Here is a 16,966-nt window from a genome sequence, read left to right as displayed (position 1 = left end):
CTTTGGAGCCCGCTTGAAGTTCTTCACCATCTTTGCCTTTGTCTCATCATCCACCCGGCTATCAAAAAGAGCTAATGCAGCAAGGTGTTCTGACAAATACCAGAGGTGTCTAGTGAATGCTTTGACAGCAGTTTCACGGACAACCATATCTGGGTAAGAATCAAGGGTTGAAAGAAGAAGCAAATCATTGAGCGGTGCCTTTGTGGGTAGCGGCGCCTCATGCCAGAATCTCGCATACACAAGTGCAACAAAAAAAGCAATCTGTGTGATTCCCTTCAATTCATGTGATGTTAGCTTTATTTGGTCTTTGAAGAGAAGCATCTTGAGAGCATATATGGCTTTCATCATCCAGCGGGCATTGTGCATAGCTCCTGGGGCACGGAATTTCACCTCTCTGGCCTCGCATCCACCCAGAAATGTATGGCATAGTCTCAGAAGTTCTTCATAGTCATCATGTGGGTGTTGTTCTTCGAGTGCAGCTGCATAAAAATGTATCAATTGAAGGCCACTGTTTCTGAAACCTCTTGAACAGTCTGATCTCAGGTCCGCTAGTGGGTCCTATGACTTTCGTTGTAACATCAGAGAGCATTACTTCAAACACATGATGACGACATGCAATCCAGACAAGCTTAGCATCCAAAGCTGCTTCAATGAGGGTACATGCTCCGTTTCTCAGCCCTGTGTTGGATGCAGTGGTGTCAAACACTATGCCTTTCACCAACTGTTTGACATTCCACTCCTCAAGAAGTTGTATGCATGCATTTGCTTGTGCTACACCAGTGCCTTGGGGAATTTTTGGGACTCCAAGCAACTTCTCGGCATTCATACCAGTTACAAGTATCGCTACCCGATCAACAGATTCTTTGTGATTGCCAGTATAATCAGGGAGCAGTTTCCCATCCCAGTGTAGTAGGAGTGGGCTATCACATGAGAAATTTGCCTTTTCTTCAGTGGCCGATATTTCCCTTCCACGAATTCGAGCACGACGAATTCCACTGCGTGACAGAGAAATGTCTTCAATGGTATGACCAAGAGATTGTGCAAAAGCACTGGCCACAAACATAGCACGCCGATCTGAGAGATTTACTCTGTCCGGAGTTGCCACTATTGCTGGAGTGATCACCTTGATGGGAGCCTTTTTCGCCTGTTTGGCAGAAGATGGACTTTGGAGTTTGAATTCATTGTCCCCTGAATCGGAGCTTTCAATCTCAGACTCATCATCATCATCATAAACCACAGCCGATGTTGATGGAGCAGATTGCATTGCTGTTAGTCTCAGCAGCATGTTTCTTCTTTCTTTTATCTTAATTCTCAAGCCTGATACGCTTTCTGTTCCCCTTCACTGCCAGAGTGTTGTCCACAGATCCCATACGTGAACTTGAGGGATCCTCACGCTGCATGATAAGGAATGCTTTGTCTTCTTCATTCGTCATTTTCTCAAGCGCATCATTTGGTGAGATATCGAAGAGGGATTGAAGATCATCTTTGAACATCTGCTCCTTCACTCTATAGTTTTCGAATGTCTTGGTTCTATTTTTCTTTACCAGTTTGTAGACATCATACAACTTCAAAAGTTGGCGCTCACAGGAATCTACTCTCTGCACTGGAATTCGTGCTTTCTCCCAGTATGCACACACAGCTTGTACACTAAGTTTGCACTTTCACGAACTGTATGGTGTTCTTGTATGTGATGGTACACCATTTTCTGCAAAGTGTGTCCTTTGGTTGGTAGTCCCCCACATATTATTTCCTTTTCAGACTTGCCCAGCAACCAAACTGTGGAAGAGCTGCGAGTTTCTGCAATCTGAAAAAAACAGGATAAATTAAAAATGTTATTTTTTGAGCAACCTCTAAATACGTTCCAATTGACCTCATATTTGGTTCATATGATCTTTATAAACATAGAACAAGGGCAGCCTTGTGCGGCATGGATTTTTAATAGTATTAAATATTACATATATCTGTGGACCACCCTATTGCACAGTACATATTTCAAAATCTCAGCAAAGGCAATACTGTACTACGGTTAAAGCATTGTTGGCGTAATAAAACATGTCCTAGAAGGCATCTCAAATTTGTCCAAAATGCTCAAAGGGGAACCCAAACGCTCAGGCTACCTCAATGCTAATTTATCCCTTGATACCCTACAAAATAGATGTCTTTTTCCGATTTGTGATTTATAAAGTAGCTAATTTTGCGATTAAAAGTCGAAATCCTCTTCATCACACTTAGCCGTGACATCACTCTCAGAAGTTTATGGCCATTTTTGGACTGCATACAGGTTACATCGCTGTCTACAGGTTACTCTCTACAGAGTTGCCACACGATACAATTTAACTCAAACGGCTATAATATTTTCGATTTTGCACAAATGGTTTCATGCTACACCAATGGCTGAAAGACCGTGAGTTTGCCAGAAATTCGTTGAGGTTTGTACGAAATACCTGAGTGTGGGTCGTGCATACAAAATGTTTGCTCTGGTTTTTGGAACATTTTACAGAGCACTCTTATGAAACAACGGAGATTGTTAGATCGTGTGGTTATCCACCACGGTTGAGTGACGATGCCATCCCCACGATTAAGCGGAGGAAACAGCTGTTGCCTGAAACTGTAAGGCCCTCTCCACAGAGTTGCCTGCACATGTGCATGGGCAATTTGAGCGCTGAATCAAACACCTGCGTTGGCCTGCCGGTGACCAATCTTACCTCACCACCACCCCACATCCCGCCCCCCTCCTCCTCCACTGGGGTGGGACATTGACACGACATGACATGGACATGATGGTGGGATATGACACAGAACGACCACAGACTCAAATGGTGTCCGGAAATGTATGAAACAGGACGTTCTTGTAACATTCAAGACACTTGGTCAGCCTGCGATGGTGGGACAAAGCATTAGACTCCCATTTTGTTGGCGGTGTCCGAGTATGCCTGGGCGGTATCCGAGTGTGCTCGGGCAGTGTCGGTGCCGTGTTGTGCCCGTGCTGCATCATGTCCATGCTGTGTGTGCCGTGTCCGTATCGCGTCCGTGCTGTCGTGCCCCTATTTCTTCTGGAATTAATATAACTGATATATAAGTGAATGCAACAGCCCTTATACACCATCAATTTATCAGAAAAAACAAAATCTACCAATCTGTAGTGGACATGTGACCGACGTTTTCATCTTCACTAACACCTTCACTAACACCATCTTCACGAATCACCATATTCGGCTGCATCGCTCGCATAAGGCATAAAACAATAAGGTTCCACAATTCTCCCGAAAGCGTGTCTATCACTAATTTTGTCTCCAATAATTTCTTCAAAATCTGACCGATTAGTTTCAACATAATGAGAACCTTCAGGGTTGCTAATAACGGTGGAATCAGTATTGGAATCCGAACTCGAAATACACTGTTTTTTCTATGTAAACCGCCATTAGGATCAACGCGGGTTCTGAGCGTGACGTCACGAGCAAAATCGAAAATCGTCACTTTCGGGCTTCTTTCAGCATTTTGTGATTGGCAAAGAAATTAAAAAAAATTCCCTTCAAATTAGACCATGATTAATGATTTTCAATGGTTTTCAGAAAAAAAACTAGAGCAATGTGACTGCATCACCAATATGCCTCCGCTTTGCTTTGTCCCTGTCCTTGACAATGGGTAGATGCCCTCTTTGACTGTCCTAAAAATATACAAGTTTGATTTAAGTCCCTTCAGCTGTTCTCAAGTATCACATTTTAAAAATCCAAGATGGCTGCCAAACCACATGACACATGACGTCATCATTTTCAAACTTTTCAAAATATGCAGCAAATCTGTTGGATGACATTTGTAAAGTTTCGCATCAATAGGTTAAGCGATTTCTGAGATATAATTATTTGATGTTTTTCTTCAATCCAATATGGCTGCCACACCATATAACCAATGACGTTTTAGTGATCAACTTTTAAACGCCATGCCTTGTCGATGACACATGTAAAGTTTTGAGTTGATCGATTTGGTGGTTTTAGGTTAAAGCCAATATGGCTGCCAAACCATGTGACATATGACATCATAAATGTAATATCTCAATACAAATGGGTCATTGATCATGTGCATGCAATTTCAGATTTTTAGGATAAGGCATTCGATTGAAACATTTATGGCTGATATACCACTTCACCGAATATGTCACCGAATATTTATGGCTGATATACCACTTAATTTCCATCTAATTAGTCATTATCATAGATTTCTTCCACTTTGGGAGTACTTGATAATGTGCCAAGTTTCAAATTTTTCCATGCAGCGGTTTCCGAGAAATAAAATTTTAATTAATTGCATTTAATCCAAGATGGCTGCCATACCACATGATCTATGAAGTCACAATTATCATAAGAACATTCTACATGGGTGTCGCTCCTTCACTGAATGTTTCGTCTCAATCGGACACTTTGCTGAGAAAAACAAGGTTTAGCCCATACGGACGGGCGGACGGACAATCTGAACACATAATGCCTCCGGCCACCTTAGGGGGGTTGAGGCATAAAAATTGCCTTTCGGTTCCCCTTAAAACTTAACAGCTTCTCTTAACAGTTGGCATCACCTCTTGACTTCATTTATGGACAACTTTGATGAAGGTATAACAGATTAATATTGGTGTTACTGGTGTACCCTGGTTAGAATAGGTACACCGTATCCCTGCGTGTCATAAGAGGCGACTAAGGGTTGGCGTCAGGAAGGGCATCCGGCCATAAAAACATTGCCTCAAAAAGAGAACCATGACAATTACAACTACATATGGGCAGGGTACAGCCCGAAGTGGAGATCGGTTTCTGAGGTTTGGGACATGGAATGTAGGGACAATGACAGGGAGATCAGGAGAAGTGGTGGAAGTATTGGTCAGAAGAAGAGTGGACATATGTTGTGTACAAGAGACGAGATGGAAGGGAAGTGGTGTGAGAATGGTGAAGGGTAGGCAGGGACAGAAATACAAGTTTGTGTGGCAAGGGTGCCCGGAGGGCGTGAATGGTGTTGGTGTCATGTTTTCTGAGGAGTTTGTAGACAGTGTGGTGAGTGTGACTAGAGTGAGTGATAGGTTGATGATGGTGAAAATGATGATTGGAAAGCTCTTGGTGAACATCATCTCGGGATATGCTCCGCAGGTTGGTCGGAGCGATGAAGAGAAGGACGAGTTCTGGTGTGCGGTAGAGAAGCTGATGGAAAACGTGAAAGATGAGGAAGTTGTTGTGGTAGGAGGAGACCTAAATGGACATGTGGGAAGGAGTATGGACGGTTTTGAGGGAGTTAATGGGGGTTACGGATATGGTGTGAGAAATGGAGAAGGTGAAAGGATTTTGGAGTTTGCTGATGGAGCTGATTTGTTGATTTGTAATACTCAGTTCCAGAAAGGGGATAATAAGCTTGTTACATACACGTCAGGTGGGTCGACGACAACTGTTGACTACCTGATGGTGCGTAGGCGAGATCGGGGGCACCTCCGGGACACAAAGGTGATCCCGGGGGAGGAGGCTGTTTCACAGCACCACTTGGTTGTCTGCGACATAAGGGTGAAAGGTGCGAGGAGAGCTCGGCGGGTGAAGTACCAACCGAGAATGAAGGTGTGGAGGTTGAAAGAGGTGACAGTAAGGGAGGCATTAAAAGAGAGGCTGAGTTGGGTCGAGGATGATGTGGTTGAGCTTGAAAGTGGTTGGATGTCAATGAAAGATAGTCTGTTGGGAGCCGTTGGTGAGGTATGTGGATGGACAAAAGGACCACCGAGGCACTCGGAAACATGGTGGTGGGATGATGAAGTTGGAAAGAGGATTGACGAGAAGAGGAAGAAGTTCAAGGAGTGGCAGAAGGCGAAGGGTACGGGAGCAGAAAAAGCAGAGCATGAAAGTTATAAGGCAGCCAAGAAGGCTGCAAAGAAAGAGGTAGCAAAGGCGCAGGAGACATGTAGGAAAGTGTTCGGAGAACGCTTGGATTCGGAAGAGGGTCAGAGAGCGGTATTCAGGATTGCAAAGCAGATAGCGAAAGAGAGGTGTGATGTGATGGGGGTGAGTTGCTTGAAGGATGAAGTGGGACAAATCGTTGTGGACCCAGATGGAATTAAAGGAAGATGGAAAAGATATATGGAAATGCTGTTGAATACAGAGAATGAATGGGATGGCAACAGAGAGAGTAACCCAGTTTTAGGACCGGCAGAGAAGATAACTGAGAAGGAAGTTGAGGAAGCGATAAAAGCAATGAAGAGTAGAAAAGCGGGAGGGCCGAAGGGAGTTGTGGGAGATATGTTGAAGGCAGCAGGAAGTTGGGGTGTGAAGAGAATGACAGAGATCTGTAATCTGGTGGTGAAAGAAGGCCGCATTCCAGTGGATTGGGAACTGAGTTCCCTTGTCCCTCTATACAAGGGGAAAGGTGACCCTCTGGAGTGTGGCTCGTACCGAGCGATAAAGTTATTGGAACATGGAATGAAGGTATTGGAAAGGGTGTTGGAGAGGAGGATAAGGAAGAAGGTGAAGATCGACGAAATGCAGTTTGGATTTATGCCAGGAAGAGGAACGACAGATGCGCTCTTTATTGTGAGGCAGTTGCAGGAGAAGTACATGGAGAAGAGGAAGAAGTTGTTTCTTGGGATTGTTGATCTGGAGAAAGCATTCGATAGGGTTCCACGCGAAGTATTGACATGGGCATTGAGGAAGTTAGAAGTGGAGGAATGGTTGATCAGAGTTGTGATGGCAATGTACAATAGAGCGCGCACAGCTGTAAGGACGAAGGACGGGAACAGTGGTGAGTTTTAGGTGAAGGTGGGAGTGCATCAGGGGTCGGTACTAAGTCCACTACTATTTGTAGCTGTGATGGAGGCGCTGGCTCAGACAGTAAAGGAGGGTTTACCGTGGGAGTTGTTGTATGCAGATGATCTGGTGTTGATTGCGGAAAGTATGGATGGACTGAAGGAAAAGATGAACAAGTGTAAGGAAAGTATGGAGACAAAAGGTCTGAAGGTGAATATAGGAAAGACGAAGGTGATGGCAAGTGGTGAAGCATGTGGTGAGGTGGAAAGAACTGGGAAGTGGCCATGTACTGTGTGCAGGAAGGGTGTCGGAGTGAACTCCATTCAATGTACAATGTGCCCTGAGTGGGTTCATCAAAAATGTAGTGGTCTGAGAGGGTCATTAACCAGTGTGGCAGCTACATTCAAATGTAAGGTGTGTACAGGGGGAGCTGCAGATGGAGGAAATGTTGAGTTGGATCTTGGAGACGGCGTGAAGCTAGAAGGTGTGAAAACATTTTGCTATCTCGGATACATGCTGAATGGAGAAGGTGGATCAGACTCGGCAACGGTTGCTGGAGTGAGATGTGCATGGAAGAAGTTTCGGGAACTGAGTGGCGTGCTGATGAGGAGGGGAGTGTCGTTGAAGCTGAAGGGAAAGGTGTATGCTGCATGTGTGAGAAGTGTTATGATTTATGGGAGCGAGACATGGGTCATGAATGTAGAGCAGCAACGAAGGCTGGAAAGGGTGGAAATGCGAATGGTTTGGTGGATGTGCGGAGTGTCGCTGAGAGAGAGAGGAAGACAAATGATGAATTGCGAAAGATGATGGGAATAGAGCATGTGATTGATGCTGTGAAGAGGAACAGGTTGGGATGGTTTGGTCATGTGTTGAGGAAGGATGAAAGTGACTGGTTGAGAAGAGTGATGGAAATAAATGTAGAAGGAAGTAGAGGACGGGGAAGACCGAGAAAGACTTGGCTAAAGACGGTGGAAGAAGACATGCGGGCAAGGGGGTTAACAAGGAGAGATGCAGAAAATAGGGCAAAATGGAGAAGATTGTCATGGGGACCGCAAGGCTAACCCCCGCTCTAGCAGGGAAAATGGCCTTCAAATACATGTTGTTGTTGTTACTGGTGAGAGTATAACTTTACAAATCCCTCTGCTGAGCATGCATTTATTGTGTCAACAGGAGACACGTACGATATACCATTTCCATTTCACCACCTGGCCAGACCACGATGTGCCTTCAAGCTTTGGTCCTATCCTAGACATGATCTCAGACCTGCGCACCAAGCAGCCTGATGACTATCCCCCCATCTGCTTGCACTGCAGGTACACGTGAACGGTTATCAAAAGACAATTCTGTTCCATCGATGCTGTGCTATCTGAAGATTTGTGTAGTTTTAGGAACTCTCATTTGTTCTTTGTTCATCTATAGGTTTCCTCTCCGTCTTTCTGTCCATCCGTCCATCCCACCTGTGGTTTTTCAGACTTTTTCCCATATCCTTTAACATATTGAACTGAAACTGGGTACATGGCTTAATTATGATAAGTTACAGAACAAATTCGAGTTTCGGGGTCTTTCGTCAATTTTTCAGTTGTGCCCTTTTTGGACTTGAAAATATCACATCGGTAGAGGACATGTATTTTTTTTTTGTATACTGTATCGAGGCTAATACAAGCAGAGCTAACACACATAACATATAACAGGAGCAGGAGACAAGAGCAGGAGACAAGAGTTGGTGAGGGAGGGAGTGAGTATTGCAAAGCAATTCTCGCTCTTGTTGTGATTTTTTCTCTCTCTCTCACCTCTTTTAGTTTGTTAGTTGTTGGTTGGTTTGTTCAATTTTTTTGTTTCATCCCCGCTTCTCCCCTTCCTCTTCTTGATGTGTTGCGGCTTGTGTGCGCCTTGTTCACTGCTGTTGGTGTTTGCCCCTTTCTATTTTGTTCCCTCCCATTCTGCTCTCGCTCTTCAACGACCCTTGTTCGTGTATATAAAAACACTGCACTTGTGCAAACTATTTCGGCAAATGTTTGCCTATCTAGATGGTATCACTGGAGTTTTAACTACTTAGTGACCCCTTAGAAATCGAAAATTCAAAAAAAAAACAAAAAAAAACAAGTTGGGCTTAATCGACTCAGTTTGTCATGCTTTTTCCAATGGTGCGCAACTCTCATCGCCCACTAATTTCCATCTAATTAGTCACCCAAAGTTTGGTTAATGGAAAAAACGAGGTCAAACTACAGAGAGAAATCCCCCCCCCCCCCCTCCTCTCCATCTTTTTAATATTTTTCCAAAGAAAAACTGAGGTTTGAAGGATTTTGATGTATCTCTAGCGGCCATTACGAGGGTTTTTGTAGCGGCCATTACTCCTCTCACCTACCCATACGCGTAGCTCAAAGTTTTGATCACTGGATTTGAAAACCTTCAAATCGGCATTTATCTTTTTCTGTTGGAAAAAAAACCCATCTAAAAACACCAGTAATTGAGAGATCTCACTGCTGCTTTTTGCTTCTTGAGTGGTGTTGCCCCCTTTATAGCCCCCATTGGACTTAGTCCGAAACAGGGGCTTATGTATTTGGTTTTGTCCATTCATCTGTGTTTCCGTGCGTCCACAACCATATCTCAGAGATGTATAGACCGATTGTGTTCATACTTGGCATAAAGGCAATACATTATGATATACATATGCACGTCATTTTGTTTCACGATGCGATCAAAGATGGCCAACTGGCGGCCATTGTAGTTGTAAAATAAACCTGACGTTGAACACGTCCTCAACCATTTCATGCATTTGCCGATGTTGTTCAAACCTGGCACACAGAGAATGAATTATGGCTTACATATGCACGTCATTTTTTTCGAGATCAGATCCAAGATGGCCGACTGGCGGCCATTTTGTTACGTAAACATGTCCCCCACCATTTCTCGGACATGAATGGACTGATTTTCTTAAAATTTAGCACAAAGGCAATACATGAGTATTGTTACGGACGCGGTTAAAGGATGTTATTTTACCGAGCGGTGGTATTACCGTGACCGAACAGTTATTCCCCGACTAGAACCCGATTCCACCCAAACGTTGGCCGTATCGCACCGCGGCTGCTCAATATGGAAAACTCTAAAGCGACCGAATACAAAGAGGAAGAAGACGTACAGAAGAGTAATTGGATTTATTATTTACACATATAAGCAGGAAGAAAGCAATCACGTTTATTTACAGAAGATATTAGATACACAGTGCAACGCTAGCTTACCTACAGTCTTAATTAACCCAGGGACAGAACAAACAAGGACAGACTCACGCGGGGAATGATGATAGGACTGGCGGGAGATGGATGGCTGGCGGGATAGGGAGGTCCAACTGGTCCTGCAACCGATCGACTCGTTGGGCAGCCGCCGCTCCTTCGCGGCCCTGCTCCAAACTGCCGTCCAGGCCTCACGCTGCTGTGGCTGCAGTTTCGGTGGCTCCAGCTGCAGTAAGTGCAGTTTTGGTGGCTCCAGCTGCAGTAAATGCAGTTTCGGTGGCTCGAGCTGCAGCTCAACTCTGGACTTCTCTCGGACTCAACTCTGGACTTCTCTCGGACTCAACTCAAAGCGCCTCTCTTGGACTCAACCGCTTGGACTTCCTCTCGTCTCTCTGTAAAAGCTCATCTCTTTGGGAAACGCCCTAGCTGCGGGTTATATAGGCCCCGCCCCTCAACCTTCGCGAACCTCCTCGATGTTTCTCTCCACACCCTCTCCAAGTCCAACCCCTTGTTCGTGGTTGGTTGAGTGGGGCTGACTCACTCCTCCCCTCTATGACGAGGTGGGGACCCGCCTTTCTTCCCCAACCCTGCCTCGTGGCCAATGGCGGCAATTGTTGGTTGGCAATGCGAATGGCAATTGACGAAAAGGGGGAATGGAAGTTTTGGGAGTGGGAATGAAGGGAATCTATCTCTTTCACTGGTGCAATGGAGTATTTCAATTAATGGGAGACACAGCCTTACCCTAAAACACATAATAAGATATAAGCTATCGAACAGGGGTATTCTATGATTGGCTGTGGTGTGGATGCTTTATGGACTAATTATGGGACGCCCTTTGACCTTTACACAGCTCCGTAGGCAGGAGGCGCAGAATAACAATAATAATAATACACACAATAAAAAAAATACAGTCCTCATATCCGCAACAGTATATTATACATGTGCAGAAGGTTTTGTTTTGTCTTCCAACCAAAAATGGCCAACTGACGGCCTTTAACTCCATACAGCAAAATTACTAAAACCACAGTGGGGGCGATGACATTTTGTCTTTTTCTTCTTGAGTGGTGTTGCCCCTTTTTGCTTTTTGAGTGGTGTTTTGCCCATTTATTTTGTCCCAGCTCCGAGTTTTATTTCTGCGACTAATGGGCTCACTGAGTGATTTTGTTAGTGACTTGCACAGGAGGTGCCTGGAAACCATGAAATGATCTCGTGGCTTTGTCTGCAGTGCTGGATGTGGCAGGACTGGTGCCATCTGTGCAATGGACTACACTTGGAACCTTCTAAAGCAGCAGGTTGGTTTTCTATTTTTCTTGATGATGCAACATGCCCTTATGCCCTAAGGATGTTAGGTTTGAGAGAAACAGTTTTATTTATACCATTTAAATATATTGCATGCATATTTTCAGATATGCTGAAGTGTCGTGTTTGCAGGTCTACAATAGTTATACATGTTTTTTTGTTGTTGGCGTTGTTGTTGGGGTTGATTTTTGAAATGTGCACCCATTGGTCGGACAGCTGCGGGACCCCACCCACATTTGTTGCTAGACTCCACCCTCCTTGACACCCAAGACAAAATAATATAGCTGCCATTTTGGTTTTCTGGTGGGCCTAAGACATCAGGCCTGTAAGCATCTGCTGATGATATACTGTCCGGGTTTGTTGTGTCAGATGTACATTGCCTTTGTCTGGGTCGAGTTTTTTTCACAATGAGGAATGTTACTGGGGTTGGTAGGGAGTGGTTCCAAACTTCCAGTGGAGTTATGTGATGCTATATTAACCAATGACTATTTTGTTTATGTCTATGAGAGTCATAGCTTTTGCATTCACATATTTTCATTCATCATTCCTCATTCACATCCTTCATAAATTCACACATATTGTAGCGTGGTACAATGTTGCATCTGTATTATGTCGGGGGAATTATGTTGGAAGGTTGTGACAACCGCACTGTCATTCGTGTTCTGTTATCCCTGCTTGCTCAGAGGCAGGCTTGACACAGATTACCCATTTTTACTTCTGAAAAAAGGACTTTTGGAAGATGAGTACTTTACGATGCAGGAGGATTGGAAATTCTTGAATAGCCCTTTCCCAAAACGTGTTAGTGTTCGTTTTTCTGTAAGAAATTGCATAATGGCTGCTCTAAACTTTTTGGGCTGCACATCTGACATGCACCTGGTGTGGTCGTTTTTACCTTCGCCACCGAAGGATGAAATGATTCGATTTTGGTGAAGAACGAGATTTTTAAGAACGAGAACGAGAATTTTAAGTGATTCTTCACTGTTAAGAGATGGAACCAAAAGCTATGTATGGCAGGGTATCTCAAAAAGTTGTGGATGAGTTGGTTGGGTGACGAGAACAAGCTAATTTGATTTTGGTTCAGGTCTGATTCCAGATCCGGCCTATCAGTGGGATACAAAACGCAAACTGTTTAGCCTGGTGAAGGTACGTGCTCTACCGAGTTCCGTTCTAGTTTATTTTGGTTTCATATTGGCAAAAGTGTCGTTTCTCAGGGCAGAATCTCATGTTGACGATATAAAACAACACACGCACACATTTACTTGTTTTTCTTCCCTTTATCCTTGCAGAAGATCACGGACAAATTTAGAGTGTTCAAGATTGTGGAGGAGATGCGGAAGCAACGGCCCTCTGCTGTGCAGACCAAGGCAAGGCTCATGCTTTCATCTTTTTATTTTTTTTTATTCTGCACCTATTGAGTACTATAATTATACATGCCAATTGTAGCCACCCAATAGTTTTCCATCCAATCAGCTTGCTCCCGAACAACGGGAAATTCCACTTGCCATCTAGCGCCAGAGAGCCTTTTGTGGTTACATACCATTGTGGTTGTGTGCTTCCCCTTCTCTCCCCATCTTGTCTTCCGCTCCCTCTTTTTGTATATTTTGTTTGTCTGGTTGATTTGTTTGTGAAATAAATGTTAGCTCTTTCACGAGCCTCGATTCAGAATACAAAACTTGTAACAGGAATATTTTTTATCAAATAATAAAACTCCTTTACACCAGATGAAATGTGGTTTTAAATGATAAATTACTTTTAAAAAAGAAAATTTGCTGCCATGCCATTTTGTCCTTGGAGAGAAAGTGAATAGCAGCGGGCAGACCTCTGCTGAATACTGTGGCCCATCATGTCGGAAGCTTAATCGACCTGCTGTTTGCCGTGACACTTTCTTCCCCTTGATGTGTAGATGGCCACCGACACCTCGTCGCACTGCTTTTTTATGTGGCTCTCCATCCAATGTGCTGGAACTTCGAAGGGGCTTACATTGCCTACTTTCTTCTCCTGCTCCATTTCTAAACTTCTCCATTGATTCACCAAACTTTTCATTTGATTTGACCTGTTTGGTTGCTTCTTATGTGCCATTTGAACTTGCATCTTTGTCCGACCATTTGCCTTCTTTTCGGGATTCTTCTCTGCCACTGCACCGTCAATTTCCTTGTGGACCTGTTCTTCCATTCATGTGGTAACGATCAGCTGCTGCATCAACATTGTAATCATCAATTGGTTTTTGCCACACAGTTGAGATGGTGGGGAAATCAGGGGATGAAGAGAGTGTGAGGACAGGTGGTACAGGGGTAGGAAACTCTTGACCCCTCATTTAGCTCTCTTGTTACCACCTTTCGAGGCCATCTTTCCCCGCAGATCAGTGGTTGACCTTTTTTGGGCACCTTGCGTCCCCTTTTTGAAGCAATGTTTTATGGTCGGATGCCCTTCCTGCCGCCAACCCTGTTAGTCGCCTCTTGCGACACAGGGAATTACCAGTGAACTGGTACTCAATTTGCCGACCTTGGAAGGATGACAGGCTGAGTCAACCCTCCTGGCATTAATTCAGCGATCGACCGGGATTCAAACCCAGGATCCTAGGATCCCAAGCCGGCACCCTAACCGCTAAGCCAACACCACCCTTGTTGTGAATTATAACTGTTAATAACCATTCTTGTGTCGTCATCTCTTCAAGGCCCATTTAAACATAGCAACTTGTATTTTAGTTTTTCATCATCTCTAAATACTGTATGAGCAATACAACTGAGCTCCCAAGGTGGGAGGTGGCAGGGGGAAGGTGGGTGTATCACGTGACTGCAATATGCAGATACTGAGACCCCTTTGGGAGGCACTTGATGCCTCTGCAGTCCCAAGGGAAAAGACCACGTCATGGTCGAATCATCGGACCTGAGCCTTTACCTGCTGGGAAGCTCCACTAGTGGTGGTGCCTTCATTTTTTAATATGTCTACCTTTTCTCTTGTATGTACAATGTATATCTTGATTCTTGAACTGCTGGAGAAAGGAAAGTCACCAGCCGATCAAGCTGTGTTATCAGCGATACCTACCCAATAACTTTTCATAGTTTTGCTAATTGCCTTCTGCTTTAATCTTTTACGTACTCACTCTGTTATTTGCTTTTTCCCCTGTTGTTGTACCTTGAACCTTCCACTCTTTGTCAAATTGTTCATCCATGAGTGCAAGCCTTGACATTTGTACTTAATTATTGCTGCAGGTTAGATTGGAAATTTTATTGAAAGAAAGATGTCAACTCTCATGTTGTTCACAAAATGAAAACTCTCATCCATGTGTTTCCAGTCTAAAATAATTGGCTCATGTTCTGACCTGAACCTCTCAACGGAACCTTTTCTTCTTCTCTCCCTGTCAAGGCTAGAATATCCCAAGGCAGTGTTCTCAGCCCTATCTTGGGCTCTCTGGAAAATCCTCTATCTCTTTGCTGGTGACTTCATCCTCCTTGTCTATATCTTTGCTCTTCCCCTCTCCTCAGACCTCGACAAAATCACAAACTGGTCAAACACTTGATATATGTTGTTTAATCCTGAGAAATCCCACACACTCACTCTCTCTCTCTATCTCCGAAAGGACTGTATCACCAGTCTTCCCATCTACTTTCTCAACAACCCACTTGAAGAGGTTAACTCACTCAAACTCTTTGGCCTCACTCTCAGCCATGACATATCTCCCTTGGGCAAGTCTCATTTCTAAGTTGACCCTCCAAAGCCAGACACCGACTGGGCATCCTCCGTCGTGCAAAGTTCTTCCTCGGCACACCTGAGCTCCTATCTTCATACGAGGCCTTCATTCACAGCTTTATGGAGTACTGCTCTCCTCTTGGGCTGCCCCCCCCCTTCCCTCACATCTTGCTGAGCTTGACGCCATGGAAACCAAGGCTTTCAAGGTCATTATAATCTCTCGCGATGAGGCTGAGTCTATGGGCCCATCATTTCACTATCACCAACAGGTCGGTGGTCTCTGTCTTCGTCCGCCTCATTTCTAGTATTTCACCCTCTGCCCTCTCCATGTTCTGGGTTTCATCCTCTCCTCTCCCTTCTCATCTCCCAGGTATCTGCAGGATGCACGTGGTCCACAGCAACCCCCTCCAAGTGAAACTTCCCATATCCAGAACTACTGCTCACCTCCACTCATTTGTTCCTCTTTTTTTCAGCCTGTGGAACCACCTTCCATACTCTCCAATCTCATTCTTCTCTTCGGGTCTTTAAAACAGCTGTTTACCACCATCTCAAGTCATCCCCTATTCAAAACCATTATCTTCTTCTACACCTGTTAAAGCACCCCCCCATCTCTCCCTAAACTTGATATTTCCCATGTCATTGTGCACATCTCGTTTCAGGAACAATATGAGCTTGTACACTGGGCTGTAGCAGAGCTGTTCAAGCGTCGTATTCATAAGATTGAGAGCCGAGCAAACACCAATACATTGCTCAGAAACGAGGTAATGCAGCATTACACTTGCAGCATTACACTTGCAGCATTACATTAATGCAGCATTACACTTGCAGCATTACACTTGCAGCATTACATTAATGCCGCATTCACTTGCAGCATTACACTTGCAGCATTACATTAATGTAGCATTACACTTGCAGCATTACACTTGCAGCATTACACTTGCAGCATTACACTTGCAGCATTATATTAATGCAGCATTAATGGCCCAGAATAATTGCCTTTGGATGACGGACTTGAGAATTTGTGGCCACTTGACAAATGCACTTTAATATAGATGTCCTTGAAGGTCAATTATCACAATTGTTTCTGGAAGTTGCAATGAGTTTGGTGTTTGTGTTTCAATTTAATAATAATTTGCACATCCACCCTCTTTATTTTCTCAGTAAGATCACATGAGTTTATCTAATCACGTAATGACAACACATTTGATTTCTTCATTTGTACTTTGAGCCTTTTTTTGTGCTTCTCCCCTCCGACAAGGTCAGAGACTGGAGACATTAAAATGAGCTCTGACCGATCATCTGTCCATGTGCTTTTGCTTACGTGATATTTCAAAGACCGTTGAGCATTCAGCTTCGATATTACAAATATCTATTCCTCATCATGACATTATCTCAACGTGATTAGACCATATCGGTGATGGCTGAAATCTGTTGCCATGGCAACCATCTTGGTAACTTTCGTAATAAATATTTCCAAAACCATTGAAGATTTAGCTTTCGTTTTATGCAGATCTATTACTCAGCCATGGCAGCATAATTAAGCCAATCACAGCCGTGATCTAACGAGGTTAAGATGTCATGAGGAATATATATCTTCAATATGAAAGCTAAATGTTCACGTATGCGGGCACAAAATGGTTGTGTACGTGTTTGCGTGAAATATCACATACACAAAAGTACATGGACAGATGATCTGTCGGTCGGATGGAGCTCCTTTTCATGTCTGCCGTTTCTGACCTTGTCAGAGAGGCGGGGGACAAAAACTGGGATATTGTTATCAGCTGTGTCTGTCTGTCATCCGTCCGGCACGTTATCTCCTCCTAAAGAGTTCTGCAGAAATTCACCAAATGTGGTAGTTATGATCTCTACGCGGCAAGGTGCGAGAGCACTGCCATGTTTAGCTCTGCCCCCTGTGGTCTTGTGGCGGTCAGAAATTCAAATACCAAAAAGTGCAATTACGGGCACATTTAAAACATTTAAAAAAAA

The 16,966-nt window shown here is 44.1% G+C and overlaps 1 protein-coding gene across 8 annotated transcripts in view; it reads left to right on the top strand.

Moving 5' to 3' along the window:
- LOC137436168 (tyrosine-protein phosphatase non-receptor type 12) overlaps positions 1–16,966 on the top strand; it is a 156,671-nt gene that overhangs the window by 86,443 nt on the left and 53,262 nt on the right. For 6 of the 8 annotated variants that reach the window (XR_013625007.1, XM_078786934.1, XM_078786937.1 and 3 more), the window contains 4 exons: positions 7,932–8,074; positions 11,217–11,283; positions 12,577–12,654; positions 15,640–15,741. Coding sequence is in view for 7 of the 8 variants with exons in the window: in XM_078786934.1 (XP_078643060.1) it covers positions 7,932–8,074; positions 11,217–11,283; positions 12,577–12,654; positions 15,640–15,741 (390 nt within the window). In the remaining variant the exon portion in view is untranslated. The remainder of the gene's footprint in view (positions 1–7,931; positions 8,075–11,216; positions 11,284–12,576; positions 12,655–15,639; positions 15,742–16,966) is intronic. The other 2 variants (XM_078786933.1, XM_078786935.1) reach the window with 1 other exon arrangement.

Source organism: Myxine glutinosa, chromosome 11 (genome assembly GCF_964187855.1).
Source record: "Myxine glutinosa chromosome 11, kmMyxGlut1.1, whole genome shotgun sequence".
Lineage (NCBI taxonomy): Eukaryota > Metazoa > Chordata > Myxini > Myxiniformes > Myxinidae > Myxine > Myxine glutinosa.
This window is presented reverse-complemented; position numbering and strand designations above follow the sequence as displayed.